This window comes from Cygnus atratus, chromosome 2, assembly GCF_013377495.2.
Source record: "Cygnus atratus isolate AKBS03 ecotype Queensland, Australia chromosome 2, CAtr_DNAZoo_HiC_assembly, whole genome shotgun sequence".
Taxonomy (NCBI): domain Eukaryota; kingdom Metazoa; phylum Chordata; class Aves; order Anseriformes; family Anatidae; genus Cygnus; species Cygnus atratus.
Window position 1 is genome coordinate 61454373 of NC_066363.1, and position 20194 is coordinate 61474566.

At 40.3% G+C, this 20194-nt stretch overlaps 1 protein-coding gene across 2 annotated transcripts in view; it reads left to right on the plus strand.

Moving 5' to 3' along the window:
• Nucleotides 1-20194, plus strand: part of ITGA9 (integrin subunit alpha 9) — a 216824-nt gene that overhangs the window by 91186 nt on the left and 105444 nt on the right. For both annotated transcript variants that reach the window (XM_035552621.1, XM_035552622.2), the window contains one exon: nt 18071-18226. In XM_035552621.1, the coding sequence (XP_035408514.1) occupies nt 18071-18226 (156 nt within the window). The remainder of the gene's footprint in view (nt 1-18070; nt 18227-20194) is intronic.

Sequence of the window (20194 nt, forward strand, 5' to 3'; positions counted from 1 at the left end):
ATGCATGCTTAATTGCTCACGATGCAAAGATTGAATGAAAAGATACTGGATTCCTACAGGCATTATCTGGTGAACATATTCTTTGAGACTGTTTACAGCTTGTAAAGCCTACCAAGTTCTTAATCTGAGTTTATTGCCTGTGTTATAGTCTTCAGGTACTATGAGGGAAGGACGGTGGAGCAGATGTATTTTATTACTACAACAAAAGCAGAACAAGACAATTATCAAGAGTGCTGCTTCTTAAAAGCAGAATCCAATTCGTGTATTTGCTTTTTCCCATGTGCATTTATGCTGGAGGTGAAAGTGAGGTTCAGGAAACCTCTTGCTGGGCAGAAAATGTTTTGATTCATTATACACACAACTGGGATTAGCTGGCATAATCTGTGCTCAACTCAGATGGGTACCCAGGCGGTAACCCTGTTTCCATACCGGTGCCATAGCTTGCTGCACCCTCTGGTTTGCAGGACTGTAAACCTGTGCACTAGATCATTGAAGTGAGCTGGCTCTGAAGAGGCTTTGTAATAAGGAAACATCTGAGCTTGCTTTGCAGCTGGGAGAGTGGCCCTGCAAACCCCGAGGTGGGGTGGATGTGAGAGGCAGCCCGAAGCTGCAGCATGGAGATAGAGCCGCTGCGAGCAGAGGGGCATGAGGGCAGCCAGTGTTAATGCTGGGTGAAGAGAAATGAGCCACGCTTTTGGGAAGGTATGGTGCGTTGAAGCACAGGCAACGAGCTGTCTGCAGTGGGGTTGCTCATGGAGGGCTCTGGGGCTGTGCTTTAGGTTTGTGGTGAAAACTGGTTTTGCTTTTTGTGTTGGGTTTTTCATATGTGCTGCCTCCATTCATCCTCACCAAAAACATTGCTTCCTCCATTGCCCAGTTGTATTTATTTGCTATGTGGCTAGCCAGATACTTGTATTGCATTAATAGAAAGGGGTGGTTTTAAGAAAGCAAGGGTATACTTTATACAGATTGCTTTATGTTCTGCTGGGGAGGGGAGGCTGAACATACGAATTTCTAGCAAACAGATGTGTAGAAAGTAAGGAGAATTGAAAACCTCAGCAGGAGTTTTTAAGAATAACTTCCGAAGTGCGTGTGCACGGAGTCTCCCTTTTTTGGTTTAAAAGATAGGCGGTGTATGTCTGAGTGCTTCGTATATAAACGCATCCTGACAGCTCTGTTTTAAATGGCTGCGGAGGTGTTCTTTAGGCTGACCAAAGGCCAAGTGCTTTCATTAAGCAAGAGGTGCCACAGAAGTTTTATAAAGCAAAAATGTCATTTGTCTGCCTTTCCCACAGCAGTCTCTGTGCTGCTTTCCCTCCCATGGCATAGCTCTTCAAGGCTCCCTTATGCTCCCTTCCTTCCAGTGAGGTTTGAAAGACCTTAGCTGAAAAAGTGTGGGCTGTGAACTATGGGGTGGACCAGTTTGTTTTCTTGCGTTATGTTACTGCTGTGTTCACAGAAGTAGGACTTTGTGCATAAGGCTCATAATAAGCAGGCATTCTGACTGCATCTTCAGTCTCAGCTCCAAACAGATGTAGAACAGACTTTATTTTTAGGAGTATAATTTGGAAAGCATGTCCAGCCTTCAGTGTCGCTGGCTAAGGTATTCTGTTCCCATTCCATCCTTTCCAAGAGGCCTGCATTTTCAGGTTGTCGTATGTTTGGGAGTTTGTTAATGTGCCATTTATTCTCTGTTGGGATTGCCCAAAGCAATTTGTAAGTGGTAATTTATATTCAAACCATATTTCATGTCTGTCTTGATTAAAAAAAAAAAAGTCAATTTTAATCGTGTGTAAGATTTTTGTATGTCTGTTTAGGAAGCAGACTTAAAGCAGGCCTAATGGGGCTAAGCTTGAAGTTTGAATGTGATTAATCGTCAAGTAGAGGTCTTCCAGAATCTTTCAGGTGTGATGTTTTTATAATAAATGTCAAATATGTTATGGTATAGTGTAAAATACAGTGAAGAAAAGCAGGATATGTTGAAGTTATATGAAATAGAAAAAAAAAACCGAGCCTCTGTTGAACTGATATGCCCTTTATAGCTTGTGCCCTTGTCTGAAGGCTGGGTGGTAGCTCATGATACTACCCAGAGTTTTTCAGTGCAGGGAAATGATCGGACCAAGGGCAGATTTTCAAAAGTAAGCACTCCAGTTGCACCTGTGTTCGTGTAAGAACAAAATAGTAACTACGTGCATGGCCAGTTGAAAGGGTCATCGCTTGATTTACATGTCAAGCTGCAGTACCACGAGGTCCAAAGAGAATGTAAACCTGTAGGTGCCATTTAGACTGGGATTTTCAGAGAAAGCTCGTTTTGGCTAGTGGTTGGTATGCAATTAGGGTGTGAGAGTACTCCTTTATGGTTGTAACCAGAGATGTCAGGATGCAAACTTGGTTGCACAGGAGTTATTATTTGAGGGGGTTAGTACATTTGTACGCATCAAGTTGGGTAGTATAAGAATGCTTTCTTTGACCCAGCATTTTAAAAATAGGTATTAAAGGTGAATGGGCATGAAGGGTGTGTAATATACCACTTCCAAATTCTGTAAGCTTTTGGTTTTGACACGTCACAGGTATGCTTCAGGACTGCACAGCTGCTGTGGGACTTTAGTGTTCAGGTGTTCACCTAGGCTTCACCTCTGAGGCAGTGGTTTCCATTGGTTAGGTGCCCAGGTTTTCACTTCTTTGCCTGTTTTTTTCAATAGAAACTTTTGACATGAAGTTATCCAGATTTTGTTTAAAAGGACTGTTTTCCCTTCCTTGGGTTTCCAAGGAAGGAGATTAACAAACTTTTGTAACTATTATTGTGAATCCTAGGGCAGTGGTGGCCTCTCCTGGGTAGCCAATTTTCATTTTAAATTCCACTGACATTTTCTAAGGAAATAAAGTGGGAGACCTTCAATCTTCTTAATGGCATATTTGCAAAGTAGATAACTTTATTGTGGTTTGTGTAGTATACACAGAATACCACCAATGTCTCGATTATTGTTTCCTAAAGCATTAAGGTTTAGCAGCACTGTGTGTATCTGTCTTGCCCAAGTATTTGGAGTTTTAGTTAAATGTTCCATCCATCTACAGTAAGCTGAGAAATTGAACACTTGTTAATTTACAGTCCTCTGGAGAATTTGTAATATATTTTTGCTGTTTTATTTTGTTTTTGTTTATTTTAAGTGCCCTTTCCAAGGAGAAGATGTGGTTGTTAATTTGGTCAGCTCTAAAGGTAGACCTTGGAGATTATATGTGCTGCAGACCGGCAGTTAAAGGAGTGGAAAAGTCAATTGAGGCTATTTCTACATAACGGAAAGGGTTTTCCTCTCAGAGGTGCTGGAAAATCTTGCTGGAGGTGGATACCTACTACCGTAACATGATCTTTATTTTTCCCTTTTTGTTTCCTTTTTAAATGTCAGATGCTGAGAGAAGTCTCTTCTTTACTGATGGATAGTGGTAAAAACAGGGTTTTGTGGAAAGAGAATTCCACCTACTCTAAACAGAAAGAAAACCTAAAAATCATTTTATTTTTAACAGAATAGACAAAGCTAAGTATAAGCCTTTTCTTTTTATCCTGTTGCTTGTGATGTCTCATTTTATTCTTCCCTGCCTGCCTGAGGTCTTTTAAAAAGGAGTCAGATCACCTGTGGGCGGTTGTAAATCATTTGTCATCTAGGTTTAAACACCTACTGTGTTGCATGGTTGCTTTTTAAAGGGTGGTTTTCCATTCTTAGTTTAAAAATAAATAAATCTTTGTTTCTATTGAGCTGTACTATTGCAGTAAGTCTAGGGTATAAATTTGTCTTCATGCTCTTATTTGTGGCTTTTTTCATCCTTTCAGATTATGGAGATGTTAAGCTATCATGTTTGAAATCAATCTGGATGGTAGGGAAACAGAGAGTAGTTCAACCACTTGCATTTATCTTTACAGAGCAAAGGAAAAGGACGTTGCATTTTTAGAGGTTTCTCAATTCACGTCAGTTCTGATGTTGCTCTCGAGGATAAAGCATTTCTGAAATATTGCCTGGCTATTCCGTGGGATCCATAATGGGGGTATCAGTACTTGTGGGACAGCAGCTGTACTGTTTACTCTCAGAATTTATGTGGAAGACTCTTCCTCTGTGATTATAGCCTCTTCAGAATAAAGTTGTGATGCATGAATGAAATAAATCTTAGCCATAGTGTTGGCCCATTATTTGATGGTGGTAATAAAACTGTTCATACACAGAAGGCAGAAGTGTTTTGTTAAATACTTAAGTATTTTGAAAGGAGGAGAACAGTGCATTTATTTCATTAAGATTATGCTCTGCTTTTAATGCATTTGTAAATATGGACAGAGTCAAATAACGTTTACCAGAAATAAACACATTAAAATGGTCTGGAGACTCAAGAATCCCAAAGACTGGCCGAAGAGCTCTCTGGCTCCATATTGTTAACTTTTGCTAATTCTTGCAATGCAAGGGAGTTTCCAGCAAGCATTAAGGGTGCTGAAGTGTCAGTATACCAAAAAAGGATAGGAAAGCTGATCTCAGGGGCTACAGATAGACATCGCCATACAAGCAATATAATGGAAATAACAAAATATTGTGTGATTGGCCAAAAATTTTAAAAGAAAAAACGCAGTTCTATTAAAAATAATAACGAAGTTGCTTGGTGAACGTGTAGTATGTGTTCAGGGACTTGCAATTTTTCTTAGTGTTTTAGCCACAATTATTTTTTCAAAAAAAAGTACAAGATGTGTATATATAAAAGTTAGTTGGGCAGAAGACTGATCTAAAAAGGAGATGTCAGTGTAGGGGTAAGTGGGGTTGTTTCTACTGACATTCTTCAGGGCTCGATAGAAAGCTCAATATCAGTATAGTCATTAAGGATCTGAAAATAAATACAAAATGATTTCTAGACTTTGCACATAACACAAAAATAGTTGGCTAAAAGGGAGAACGGTGAATTCTTTGTAAAGTGTTTTGGATCAGCTGCTAAACTGAGCCAGCTGAGCAAAATGTATTCCAGCAGAGCGAAGTGTGAGGTCATATATCCAAGAATGAAGAATGTGGGTCCCACCTACCGAGGGGGAAGGGGCTCGTCTCCTGGAAGGCAGGGTCTCTGACAATGATTTCAGGGTCAGAGCAGACCAGTAATTTAAGATGACTTCTCAGCAGGATAATTGGCAGAAAGGAGTAATGAGTTCTTTGGGTATATAAGTAGAGAGAACGGTACCTTGGAGTGATTCTTCATGAGTATGGACTGTTGCTCAGGCTAACTGCTAGACGTGTTTTGCAATCACTGATACGATGCTTTCCATTTAGGAAAGGTTGTAAGCAACATAAGAAGGCATTCAGGCATCAAAGGGAAGGCCTTGCTTAGAAATCTGAACTGGTCACAGCATTTATTTTAATGAAGGCCAAGAGACACCTAAGAAGGTGCACAGTAAAGGGCTCTCTAGTCTAGCAGAGAAAAGCGTGAAAAAAACCTGTGACTGAAAGGTGATGCCACATGCATTTATGGAAGCCAGACCCTCAGCTGTTTAAGTTCAATAGGGATTACTATAGGATCCAACTATATGCATTTCTGGAAAATGTGCTGTAACTAAACAAATGATTTCATGCAGTGGAGGGTTAACAAATGAAATGTAATGTCTGGCATACACAAGTAGGCAGACTAAATGATGCAGTCTATTACTGCCTCTTGGGATCATTTATTTTTACAAAAAGGAGAATTTCAAGGAGCATCATTAGCATCACAGTGTGTGTTTTAAGAATTTCCTGTTGATAAAATAGGGACAAATTATAGCAGAGCAATATCGGTTTCTGTGTACAGGATTTCTGAAGCAGTACTAAAGCAGAAATATGGACAAAATCCCATAGCCAGTAGGACTTTAAAAAAAAAAAAAAAAAAGTAGTAGTTTGTCTGGGATAGAAAATATAATTTCTTAACAAGTAAAGTACAAATTAAGATAAACATGACCTGCTGGTGCCAGTGGGTATATATTCTACATGTTTACAGCATAGGTCTGTACCTATTCCATGGTGCTGGTCCAAGTCTAGGCACAACCATGCCAAATGAGTTGGTGCTTGAGCAGGCTGTACAATGAGTCTGCACGTTTCTGACCTGTGACTGTTTCATGAAAGACTGTCTTGAATCAGACCACTGAAGCTTCCTACACAGATACTTTTACATTTTCTTCTTTGTTCTTTAGCTATTACTAAACTTACAGAGGGTTGCTGTCGGTGACTTTCAGGACTTGGTATGTGCTGCTTGTATGGTCAGAAAGCTGTGCCATCCTGGTCAGTGGCTTTGGTTTCCTTCTCTTATCCCTCTCCCCTTCCCTTTGTCTTTTCCCATGCTCTGTGTCACACTTCTGATGCACTTGCAGCTCTCTCCAAGTGCTCCCTGGCCTCTGCAGTTGCTCCTTGAGCTATCTGATGTTTTTTCCCCTGACATGCTTACTGTTCTCTGATCTGCTCTTACTTCAGCCCTGTGTCCCAGCCAATTTGGAAATGATTAAACCTTGGAAAAATATGTTCCAAAAGTTCACGCAGTAAGAAAATTAAAGGAAGGCTTCACTCCTTAAAATGAAACCTCAGCTTTTAACTAGTTTCATAGCTATGGCAAGTTTATTTTTGTGCTGTTGGTGCTGTGTACAAGGCTGCTTCTGAGTCCAGTGCTACTGAGCATGTGACCTTTGAAAGCAGAGTTACTGAAGGGCAGCAGTGCCGTGCTATATATTCCCAAACTGGAGGGCTTTGGAGAGCTCTCCTTCCCTTTGGCGCTGGAAATGAAGGGATGAAGCAGTACCTTCGTTGGCTCGTGATGTGCAAACCACCAAGCCTCCAACAGTTTGATTGTTGCTGAAATATAGCACAAGTTATTTCTGCTCCTTGGGTGCTGGCTGCTACCACCAGTACATGCTTTGAGGTGTACTGTGAGCGGTTCACAGATGAAGGTGTTGGAAAGTTAGACAACGTTGCTGCCTTTGGAATTGTGCTTTTTTTGTCTTATAAAGAAATTTCAGCCTCTCTCCATTCTGGCGTTTGTGTGCAGGTCTGTGACTGAGCCTGATGGGCTGAACGCAACAAAATCAGCTCTTGGTGTGATTTGCTGGCTTTGCTTCTGTTAGGTAAGAGGAAGCTGTTTCACATGAGAATGAACTGGACAGACCAAGCTTACTTTACGGGTTTATAATACAAGATTATATCTAGTGCAGATAACCTTGTCTTTTTGTTATTTACTCTTTCTGAAAACAAACCCCAAAAAAGTCATCCCCAAGCCTACCAAACCCTTCTACCTCTGATGACTCTGGTACTTATTTCTCTCAGTGGTTCATAATCTTTTCAGCCCTCTCCCCATGAATCTGTGTGTGTTCAGCTGGCATTGCCTGCGGTTGGGCAGGGGCTGACTCAGGCCTTTCTCAGCCTGCTGGCATCTCTTCCTTTGCCTCACACTACAGCATGTTCCAGTTATTACTCTACCTTTGTTACATATCATCTAAGGTAGCCTTCTGCATATGCCATAAGTTTCTGTTGCCCCATCTTGTGGAGGCGAGCGACAGGGCCTTGAGGAAGTGTCTCTGACAGAACTCGTCTCAGCAGGTAACGTGTAAAATAATCAAAAGCAGTCAAATGCCAGCTGCAGATGTGTGAAGTGGCAATACATAAACTTAATCATCTTTGGTTAAAACCTTATTACGGTAAACACAGTACTGCAGCTGTAGAGGGCTGTTTTTTCCATTTCCCGTGAATGCACCTCCAGCTTCAGAGCAGAGCTCTCAGCTTTGATCTGGGGAACTGTACAATTAGCACTTATTTGTGGAAACATCGGCCTTGTTTATTTTTAAAGCCAGCGGAACTCAGAGGGAAAGTTTTTGTTTTTCCTCGGTTCCCCTGAGAAAGTCTCGTTCATCCCAGCTCCTGTCCACGGGTTTCAACAATCGCCCTTTGTGGTTGCGCGGCATCCTTGGGCCCAGGCAGCCGATCATATCCACGAATGTGGTGGCTGGGTGGGAGGCTGCTGGATCTGCCTCTTCGTTGATGGTCCGGGACCCTACAGAGAGGAGGGTGTGAGAGTGGTGTTTGAATGATCAGAGGGGAGTGGGAGAAGAGGAACTAGTAAGAAAGTAGGGATTAATTGTGGGTGCTTGACCCCTGGCGGTGTTCAAGGCCAGGCTGGATGGGGCTTTGGGCAACCTGGTCTGGTGGAAGGTGTCCCTGCCCATGGCAGGGGGGTTGGAACTGGATGGTCTTTAAGGTCCCTTCCAACCCAAACCATTCTGTGAGATGGCACAGGGGCAAGGTGTTTCTGAGGTGGTCATCAGTGTGCTGAGACTTTGGTGTGTGCAGGATGGGAGAGCTGGGAGCTAACGAAGCAGCCTTGGAGTCTTCTGTAATGCTTGTGCCACGTAATGGATAAGTTTTGTTCAACTCTTCCCATCAACATTACTTGGTTAATAATAAGAGTTCCTAGTAATTAATAATTGGGATAATTAGGTTAAGTTACAGAATAGTGAATGGGGATTTCTCATCCTTGGAGATTTCATTGTTTCCAGTACAATAAGGTTCCCTCATCCTCTTCAGATATCACTGCTCTTGTGTACATGCTGAGGCTGTAACACGGGAGTAAAGAGCTCAGACTGTGGATCCCGTTTTCAGAAGCCCACCTAGAGACTTTAAGGAGTTTTGTCTGTTTTTCAGTGTTTCTGTCATATGTTTTCATGTAGTTGGAGCAGTGCATGTAGTTATGTGTGATTAACTTTCCTATTGAGTTCTATTACATGTTTAAATATTCACGTTAGTAAAACAAACAGAAGCATTGAAATAATCAAATTCATTTCTTAGTTTAATTTAAAAGCATGAATTTATTAATGATGTCAAGATGCAGTATGAGACTGAATGCTTTCTTTTTCGTTTCTGTTTACATGTTTATGCATATGCAAACACATGCAAGCACCATAACAGTAATTAAGCAAGTTGCTAGCATTTTTGCTAATCTGATTGGCCTGGAATGTTCTCATCAGTTTCTTGCCTTTTTTTTTTTGAAGTTTAATTTTGTTTTTAGATAAAATATTCTGGGTTCATCAGAATGAAAGCACTTAAATATAGAGATTTGTTTGACAATTCATAGGAGAAATAGCCCCAGGTGAAAATGAATCAATGTCAGAGTTTTTTGGTTTTGAACAACTTTCAGTTTGTAATTGCGTGCTTATTATAGATTCATTGTATTAAAAGCTGAAATAACAATACTACATAAAACAGTCTTGTGTAATGATATGCTCAAGATCCAGGTTTGAAATATGAGCCAAAATATTTTAAAATGGTTTAGAGGAAATTGTTTCATGTTTGTGGTGTGGGCTTTTTTGTTTGTTTTGTTTGCTTTGGAGCTTGTTTTAATGCATGATAACTCCATGAGGGAGAGCAATGTAAGAGTTGTCATAACTATCAAGACAACAAATCTTCTGTAGCTGATTTTGTATGTCTGTGTGAAAAATAAGACCAGAAATTGTGCAAGGTCGTATTGGAGTAATCAGTCTTCTATATAATGTATAGATAAATAGATATGGCTATATATATGTGTATATATAATATATATGTGTGTATGTAAAAACACCTGTGCTCGTGCATACTGTACAAGTATATGCATGTGTGTGTGCATGCACGCACATAAACTATATTAGCAGCAGGCCATTTTCTTAGGGTTTTGAAAACACTGTGTTAAGTTCCTGGAAGTCTCCTGCTCTAGACTTCAGAGGAGTGTTGTTTACATTTTTAAACAACGTAGACGATCACAGCACTTTTTCCTTTTGCCCGTATTGATTTGAAATTCTGCTCTAAAGACGACTAGACTAATAAATATTGTCTCTTTCATTTAATAGTGGAAGAATAGACGTTGATCATATTTCCTCCCAGGACCCTATCATGGAGCTATCCATTATCCTATGACTGAAAGATAGATTCATATTTTTGTGCACAAATACCTCCAGATTTCTTAACTAAATTGTTCTCCTCTCAATAGTATGTCAAAAGAAAGTAAATTAACACCATACTTCTTATGCATGCAGCCTGTTTCTCTGATGCAGGCAGGCAGGGTGAGTAGTGTATTGCTTTCTTTGCAAGACTTTAAGGACCATTTCTGTCAGCTCTTTCATCTGAATTAAAATGCTGTCAGTAAAAATGTTGATGATAACCTTCTTTCATCTCTTCTCTTGCTGAAGATGATTCTTCTTTCGTTCAATCCTGACACAATGCTACTAATCTAGTCTTTTAGTTGTTTCGTGTAGGAAACTGGACTGAAGTAGAACGTTTCTGTGTCCCTTGTGTGTTTTTATAAACCTTTGTTGATGCTTTTCGACACAACAGTTGTTGAAAGAATCTCAACAGCATAGTGTCAGGCCTTCAGATCTAGTCTACTTTAAATGAAGCATTCATTAAAATATTTGTTCCATCGCTATTAATATTAAAATATTTGTTCCATCGCTATTGTGATGTTCTGTAGTCATCCAAATTTTCAGTTTTCTGCCCCGACTCTCTGAACTTCTAGCAGAAATGCAGCCACCTAGACTATTGGAGATACCAGGCTTAGAACCAAGGGGACCTTTGCCAGGTGGTACAGACCCATGCTTTTCTCAAACAAATCTGCTTCAGTTCTAGTTCAGTTCAGCCCATAGATGTTTGATCTACTCATAATAAGGTATCTCCCAGTGACTTACTAGATATGAGAGATGTATTGTATGAGAGTGTGAGATAAAGTGCACCCTAAGACCCAGATCCAAGAAAGTGTATGGATCTTCTCTCAGTTTGCATAAAACAATGTTAGATGCTTTCTCCCTTTGAGTAAGTGTAGGTACCTACAAATGGGAACAGGCATTGAGAGTCTGCCACATTGTGGGGTGGTCAGTGGGAAATGCTGAGGAGTGTGTCCTATGTCCTCATCCTCCCTTTGCTCCTGTGTCCTCTACAGAGCTTTAGGAGGAACCTTTTGATTACTTACCCATTCCCTCTTGGGATTAAAGGTGCTTCTGCCCTTTCTTTCAGCAATCAAGGGAGAAAATCCATCTGGAGAGTGAGAGAATGAGAGAGAGGTGGCTGCTTTTTCTCACAGACCAGTTTATACGTGGCAGGTTGAGCTCAGGGAAAGGCTGAAGCACATAGTGCCTTGGAGCATCCCCCAGCCAGCAGCCACCACCCGTGGGACTGCTCCGTGCATTCAGTCTGAGCTGCTGCCCTCAGTGAAAGGGGTGCAGGACCAGCAAGAAGGGCTCATAATCTCTGTGAGCTGTGGTTTTGGGAATCAGCTGGGAGGGTGAGTTCTCAACCACAGTCCTTGTCTCTGAGGACAGTTTGCATGTTAGATTTTGCACTGAAAATTTGTTGGATGACACACTCAGCTGGTTTTACCTCTAACCAGATGTATACAGTAAGAAAGTGAACAAGCTATGGACATCCCAACTTTTAGCAGACTTGTTACCGTATTTTATGGCCCAGGAGCCAAGGCTCTTGAACTTCTCAAACAGTTTCATACCGAGACCTCTGTGTTTAGCCTTTCCATCAGTGTTGGAGGGACATGCTGTATAAAGAGAAACAGGTAGTTGGATTAATTCAAATTCTGGACTCCGTGTGTTTTAAGACAGTGTTAAAGGAAATCTCTTTAAGGCTTGGTTTTGATAAAATGTCATATCAGCAGAATATGAAACGTGGTAAATCCAGTGGAAAAGACAAGTATACAATAGGGTTACATATGTGCAGGAGGAGTCTGGATTTAATTACTGTCTCAATTCAGTATGTATTTCACTACTGAAATATATTATGCTTTAAGAAAGAGTAAAATAAATATTTTAATTGCTTCCCCGGTTATTCCTTCTTGGATTCTCTTTGTGAAATGAAGACCTGAACTTAGGTGAGCAATGAACTCATCAGCTCTCAGCATTTTTTCTAATTGCTTATATTTCAGTGCTGTTGATATTGCAGGTAGCCGCTTTTATGTTAAAGGGATAGCTGTGGCCAGGCTGGTACGAGGCAAAAAGCTGGGTGTCTGAGCTGTTTTCTCCTTTACTCTGTTTCCATATTAAATAGAATAAAATTAGAAAAGAAAGATCAAGAGTGAACCTAAAAAGAGAGAAAGAAATGGGTGATTTGAAAAACAAAAGAACCCCACCCTGGAACTGTTAGACACAATGAAAGACACAACATTAAACTGTATGGTTAGGGTGTGGGGAAAAGAAAACAACACCAAAACTGTAAAACCATATTGTCATAATGTGTTTTATAGTATTGAGCTGGAAAATCAAGGTCTGAGCTCAGTAATGAGTTACATTGTGCTTGGGTTGCTTGTGATGACTTCTGTCACTGATTACCGTGAAAGATCATCAGTAATATATTATTATTAAGCCTCTGTAACCTCTGACATGGAGTATTGAGGCCACTGATTGCACTCTCTCGCATGCTGACATCGGTAATAGCTTTATCACTCCCCAGCTGATAGCAGGAAGCCAGACACACAGGGATGAGGAGCACTTAATTAAACTCAGAGTGAGCTTCTACCCAGCTGGGGTTGGGACTCCCAGCCCTTCCCTCACCGTCTCACGGTGTCCCTCCCATGCACGCAGGCTCCTGGGCCCCTGGTGTTTGTTTAGGACCCCATTTCCTCAAGGTCTGCTATTTTCTCCACTACAGCATCTTTCCCATTATCAGTGTTTGAAGCGAGGGTTGCTGACCTGATGGAAACAGTTGTTTGCCAGATGAACACATTTGGGATGAGGACAAAGGAAGCACTCCCATTCCTTCAAACAGTAAATAATGCCGGAGTATGCAACACCCTGCAAGTCCTTTGCTCTTTTTTGCTTCTCTAAACTTTAGGATTCTCCAGAAGCCTTGTAATGTTTGAAGTTTAGCAACAAAGACTGTTTGCCTACTTGTTGAATTGTAGCTGTCACAAGATCTTAAAAGAAAACAGAAGCACAGATTATTGAAACGCTAGGCCTCTGATTGCTTTCATATGCTATTAATTTGACAAAAATTCACCAATAATGTTTTAAATGAGCTTTTACCAACCAAATAATCTTCCAGTTTTGTCTCCCCACTGGAACAGACTTAGCAGTTGTATTTTTTCCTGTTTGACTACAGGACTGTCTAAAATGTGTGTGCATGTTTATATGTTATGTGCAGAATGGAAACTCTTCTAGATGACTTTGGCATGACTGTGTTTTGTCTGCTCTTGCAGTGGGGAGATACAAATGCTAAAATCACACCAATCTGAAAAAAATCATTTCAAGCCTTAGAATGTCTTGATCAAAGTAAATACAGATGAGAGGGAGAGGAAGGCTCTCCTGGGGATGGAGGTGTTTTTTTCTGTTGCATAGGATTAGTAGGAGGCTGAAAGTAGTAACTTGCACCATGTGTTAGGAATTGGTGCCGTGAAGGGTCTAAGCTTGTCTGTAGTTTAGATTTGCAGTAAGTGTTGCAAAGAACAGGGCAAACAAGTTAAGTTGCTTCTCGCTCATTTTCAGGTACAGGAACGAGACCTATGCATTCATTTGTCTGAAATGAATGCAAGTTTGTCTCCCTGTTTGTACTGAATTGAATGCACCAAAGTCTTTTATCCTGAATGACTTACAGTTCAGGGAGCGAGGCTGAGATAATAGGAGAAATTAATTCATTTTAAAGTCATACACTGTAATCTTATTAATTCATGAGCCATAATATATGAAATATCGGCTGCAGGTCTTAATAAACATGATAAATTGTGGAAGTAGTTGGCTTTGGCTCTGAAGGCTGGTGGAGGTTTGAGTCATTTCTGAAACCACTGAGCAGGGAACTATTTATCCCTTGGCACCGAGCTGAGGACATACGTGGTAGTGACCTGCAAGCTGACTAAAGTGTTATGCCGGATTAGCATTAGCACCATGGCTTTATATGTTTTACAGCATTAATGTGTTATCTATTAAACTAGGATTGTCAAATATATTTTTTGTGTTTTAGGCCTGTAAAAATGCTTATAGTCTATTATTAGTGCTTGTTTAAATCTTGAAATAAATATGTTTAGACTAGAAGTTTCAAGTTAAATGTTTTTAAAAGCCAGGTTCTCAAATTCATTCTTAGTCATCAAGCTAAACAAAGCTTAATTCTCAGAAGTACTGAAAAGCTGTTCTGAATTCACTGAAAGCTCTGAAATTTTGCATGGGTTGATGCCCTCAGGATCAAGCCAGAGAGTAGAAAAAAGGCCTGACAGAGCAGATAACTTTCCCAAAGAGAATAACAAGAGAAACACTCAAAAGATGTGAACAAGGACAAGAAGCAAGGGGCAACGATAGAAGTCATCGCTAATGGCAATATGTATTTCCTCATTCAATGCTATTGAAAATGACTTCATACTCACTTAATGGTTTGTTGCTATTAAAGGGCCACATTTCCTCCTTTATTCCTGCAGGACTCTTGCTGTGGATTGTAGAGAATATTTACATCTCAATTTATTTCTCAGCCCATTGGCCATAATTAAAAATGGAATTTGGCACTCTTCAGAGTCCCTGCTGGAGACTTTCACCTTGTAGAAGAAAGGGGATTAGACGTGATGATTTATTGGGCTCATGTACAGTCCCCTGACTGTACTGCGGCATTGAGCCGAAAGAAAGCTGAAATGGTATACAGTCCTCTCTGGCAACTGCTCACACCATGAGCAGAGCAAATCCTATCCCTATAATAAAACCCTGTCCTGTTTCATCCAAATTTTCACAAGTTTCTGATGTGTGTGGGCTTTTGGTAGCACAAAATTAGTGTTGGAGAAGACAGTGTCTGCCTGACAAGGCAGGGTATGCCTCTGTGAGGCTGCAGTGTGTGTTTATGTTGTCACGGTGTACCTTAAGCTGTGCCTACTGAAAAAAAAAAAAAAAAGGCAGAAAACAATTTCCTAAAATCATCACGCTCCATCGTAGAGAGGGAATTGAAATGCTGTTCAGAATCACAGTTTTGATATTTGATCAGTGCTCTGTGATTCTTTTTCAGGTTTTTAGGACCCCATAGGTACAGAAGCCAAACAGAAATGCAGTCATGAATCTGGCAGTGGCTTGCTTACTTGCTTTTTTTCTCTCCTGCGAAGCCAGACAAAAAAAAAAAGGAAAATGTATGTTGCTGTGCCCAGCTTCTACCACAGCATTAAAAAAATAAAGTGTATTTATTTGGGGTGGTTGTTCTAGGAGAGTAGATGGCAAGCCAGCCCTTTGTTAGGGTGAGCTTTCAGGAGTCTTTTGAAACGCCTCTAAGCAACTTACTGCTTTCTTTGATGCTTTTAAGTGTGCTGTTTTTGGACTTGGAGTTCTTTGTCATCACTTGATAATAGTGAGGGAGAGCACCTTGATTTAAAAAAAAAAAAAAAAAAAAAAAGGCTTGTTTGTACCAAAACAACGTTTTCATCAACTCAGAGTAGTCATGCAACGTGCCTCAGAGGAAAAGGTAGAAAGATCCAGACAAAGGAATACGTCTGGCAAGGGCTGTTTCCTCTGCAGGGAGTTTGCTGGTGGAAGGACGATGTGCTGGGACTGAAGCGTATTGATATCTGCAAAGCCTTATTGCAAAAGTTTCTTATGTCTAGGATGAAATCTGGTCAGAAAGAGAAAAGGGGAAAAAATAAAACAAACAAAACCACCCTAGAGAAGTGGCTTTTAGAACAGGCAAACTACATGGTGTAGCTGATGGGGAAACGTGCCTTACCTTTAGGTCCCTGGTCTAATTCAGGCACAGCAAAAACATATACCAGTTTAGTGACATCCAGGCTATACATGTTATTTATTATTATTACTCACTGAACACTTGTTGTAGGGTTGTTTCTGTTGATAATGTGAACTCCTCAAGTATTACGCTTGTTTTGATGTCCTCCAGACATCTTTTCCAGCTAACAGAGCTGTGCTGTCCATGTGCTGTGACTTGCCAGGGATGCTTTTTCACAATTCAGAAGTGTCTTTAACATTTGACGCTTCCTCAGCATAGTGAGGAAAGGTGAATACATATAAAAGCTGCTTGTAGAAACCATTCCTCTTGGAAAGTCTGCTTCAGTTGGGCCATGTAACTGAGAGAAAATACAACAAATACTTTCCTTGATTTGAAGAATTTTTCAGTCTGTCTCAAACCTGATTGTCATTGCATCTTTCAACTTTTAGAAATCAGGAATACTTCAGGAATACTTAAAGGTGATCCATGTGCAGTGTCACCAGTACATGATCTAATTACTGGAAGCAGGTAGACTGTCTGAGAAAGAAAGTGGGTGTATTTCCAACTTAAAATAATGCTTCTCCAGATTGATTTTGGGCAAATATTCAGTATTTTCATTACACACTCGCTTCCCAGACAGTCTGTGGTATACCTGAGAGAGAGAACTGTCTTGTGTCTGTCTTAGGAAAAACCCCACATAATGTTGTCTTCGTGTTTTAAGATTGTGAGCAGAAGGGACTGAACATGTGGCAAAATTAATAACTGGGTAGGATTCATACTTTCATCCTTAATTAAAGACAAGTGGGTATGTGAAATACATTTCCCCAGGGCTGTGGTGGAGGAATATCCACACATGTAATTAATCTAGTTGCTGGAAGTCACAATTTCACCACTAAAATGAAACAGAAAGAGACACCAGTGAACAATATGGGCACACTCCAACATTCATTGAAGTAAATGGGAAACTTGTCTTTTGACTTCAAAGGGCGTTGGACTGAACCCTGCAAGATCATATTAAAACACGTAAAAGTCATTAAGCATTTACTCTTGCCATACTGCAGTACCAGAGCTAAAAAAGCTATAGGTGGATTTTAATTTGACTCATGGCCTACAGTTTTAATTGCTCTGTGTTGACACAGTTGGCTGCATAGGGTTGGATTAGGTGGTGATTTGCCTGATAAATTGTTGTGTTTCACTGCTGCCTCGTGGTATGCTTTTTATGGTCTTGTTTCTGTGTATGCGTAGTCTTCTCGTATGCTGATACAATCCTCACTGAAGTTATTACACATGATTCTCTGTGAGAGCAAAACTAGTAGCTTCTGTGAATTTTAGCATTGCTATTTTTAATCTCTGAATGGCACAACTCCTACCCAAGGGAGTAGGAGTGGTAGAGGCTGAAGATGTTGATGTCTCATCCCTTTGAGGGATTCAAGGTGAAGTTGAGAGTTGGCCCATTTGAAGATTTGCCGTCCTTCTTATGGTATTTATCGCCTCAATCCGCATTGAATTTACACACAGTCTTTTAAGTAGCTGAAATTTAAGAGGGATGTTTGCCCATGAAAAGGTAGGATGTCTGCCAGTTCTATTTCCTGGTAAATTGGATTTTGGAAGTCAAGACTGAACAGAGCACAATGAGCACTTTGTTCTTTTATCCTATCAGACAAATAATGTGGCACCATTTATAGTACTTCTGGTGTGAAGCCTAGAACACAGTGATTAAAAGAAACTGAAAAACTTTCTTCCATATTTCCTGCAAATGTTACTGCTCTGAGGGTGGAGAAAGCTATGAGTTTTCCTTTCAGAAACATGCTGGAAGATGGCTTTTCTTGCTCCTGCATGTCTGTGGCCTTAATTTTTATAGCTACATTTAACCATTCAATAATTTCGTTAATACTGTGGGGAGCATGACAAAAAACAAAGGAAAAACACAAAAAACAAGGCCAGACGGTTTCATTTTTTTTAAATGTGTGGAGCACAGTAGAGGTGACTTCAAAGTTGAGGATTTAGAAACCCCAGAGAAGACTTACTGTTTGCTTCCAAATTTTGCAGTACTAAAGGAAATACATCCTAATTTATATATATTTTTTAGAAAGTGTTTTGGTTTTATTGAAAAACACTTGGTTTGCAGGTGTGGCAAATGTGCCAATGACTTCAGTGGAACCAAGAGTACCAAAAGAGTAACTCATTTTTTGTTGGCTTTGTTTTGATCTTTCTTGTTTTGGTATAATGTGCTTTTTTCCTGTTTGTCGCTGAGCAGACCAAGGGGAACAGAGAAATCTGCTTCATGTCTGCAGTGTTGAATATAAGTTCCGCTTAAATTGTGTGTATAATTGTTGTGTATAAAAATCTGCTTGTTTGTATGTGAAGGTAATATCTCTGTCCACTTTCTTTTACAGAAAAGAGTCAAAGATGTCATATCTCCAATTGTATTTGAAGCTGCCTACAGTCTTGGGGAACATGTGCTAGAAAGAGGTAAAGAGGACAAGGAACTACCTCCTCTCAAGCCCATTCTCCGCTGGAAGAAAGGACAAAAGATAGCACAAAGGAATCAGGTCAGGTTTGGACTATGTTATTGCCCTAGGCCCGTGGCACACTCTAATCCTGAACTGACAGGAGAAGTGGATGTAAAAAATGATGGCAAAGCTTAGAGCCATTTGTACCCAGTAGTCTTTTTGTACTGACCCTACTGTTTCTGATGTCATTGCTCTTCCATGAGGTAGTAAAGAATTGTGCTGACAGGGTTGGGCAGCAAAAGGTGAGGTCACTTGCTTGTTTCAAACTGTTTGTGCTGGGCAGAAAGAGATGGAATGAGGGAAAGGATGAGAAAAGTGCTGCTCCTTCTGGTTTTTCCCTTTCTGAATGATGGAAGTCTTTCTCATGAAAGACTTAGCCCCAGCTTTTCTTTCAGGTCAAGGCTTTGTTAGCCTTGTAGGGACAGGGTTGGGTCCAGGAGGGCACACGGGGACTTTACCCACCTGCAGGAGGGAAGAATGATGGTTGGAATAAAGAATACCTTGCTTGGGCCACTGCCCTCTTTTCTTGAGGGCTCCTCACATCCAATCATGTGGCAGGGGGAACCCCTTCTGCTGCTGTTATTGCAGAAAATGCTTTGCTGAAATAGTGATTCTGTTTCAGTAAAAGTGAAGTGTAGGTACAGCAGTGTATAAATAGGATCTTGTTTTGCTCCTTTGCATTTCAGAACAGTCTTTTTTAATTTTGGTCAGAACAAGAGAAGTCATATAATTTTCAAACACTCATCATTTAGAGAGCGGGGATCCTTCTTTTCCCCAAAACATTCCCTTAGGAAATGAAGTGTACGTGGTTGGGCTGCCTGTCTGTTTGTCTGTCTTGACCTCACTAGTATCTTTGGAAAATGTTGGGCCGTTTTGACAAGAGTTATCAAGACAGTGCTTATGAAGGTATTAAACATATTCAAGGTTCATGAAAGCAGGTCAAGGAGAGAGACCCCATTAGTGACCTTTCAAAAGGCTCCAGTTTGTGCGTGGTCCTTGTAGGTGCAGGACAGCCTGCCAAGGAAGGAGCCTGCAGGACAATTCCACCTCCTGCTGTGCCGGGACTGGAGCATCCAACCATGAGGCTTGAGGCTCTGCAGGGAAATCAGACTACTGTGGCTTGCAAAACTTCTTCATTTGCAGAATCACAGGATAATTTAGGCTAGAAAAGACCTTTGGAGATCCAGTTCCTTGCTCAAAGCAGAGCCAACATAAAAGTTAGATCAAGTTTCTTGGGGTTGTATCCAGTCAAGTTTGATTTCCAAAGCATACTTATAGAGTTACAATTTGGTATAGCTTCTGAATAGGAAACCTTTTTTTTCTTTCCTTTAAGCTCTGAAAAGTTTGTCTGGAATTTTAGGCTTTTTACAGTGGATTGTTAAATCTATTTTTTAACCTTAGTAAGTTTGATATATAAAGAGATGCTTGCATCATCATCTGTAGCATTGCTTTCTGATGCTGCTCGTAAGGATATTCTATTGCACTGAAATCTACAGGTCCCTAAATACTACTCAAAAAAAAACAAAAAAACAAAATACTTTGTCATATACCCAAGTGTTTGGAATTGCATTTTGCTGTAATTCTTGTACTTAGAGAACTGAGTATTTAAGTTTATGTTTAAGTGAATGAATGACAAGAGAATCGAATAATTACTTATTTTTATGAAGAGGGATGGTGTGTCTCTTAAGTACCTGAATGTTGCATTGTTGCAAACACACAATAGGAATTTGTAGAGAACTTTGGAACCTGTGCAGTGTGATGGAAACTGAATGTTACATGAACTAAACTGGTTGGACACTTTACCCACTGGCTTTAAACTCCAAAGGTCACATCTTGCCCTGCAGGCATACTCTCAGATCAATATTAAAATACCTAAATACTGAGATGGTAAAGCAGAAACAAAAATATGTTGGGAATTTCCCTGACTTGTTTTCTTGTGTAATTTGGATGAGAGGGAGCCAGTTTAACAATCCCTTTCCATTTGCTTTCCAGATGTTCACTTAGCTT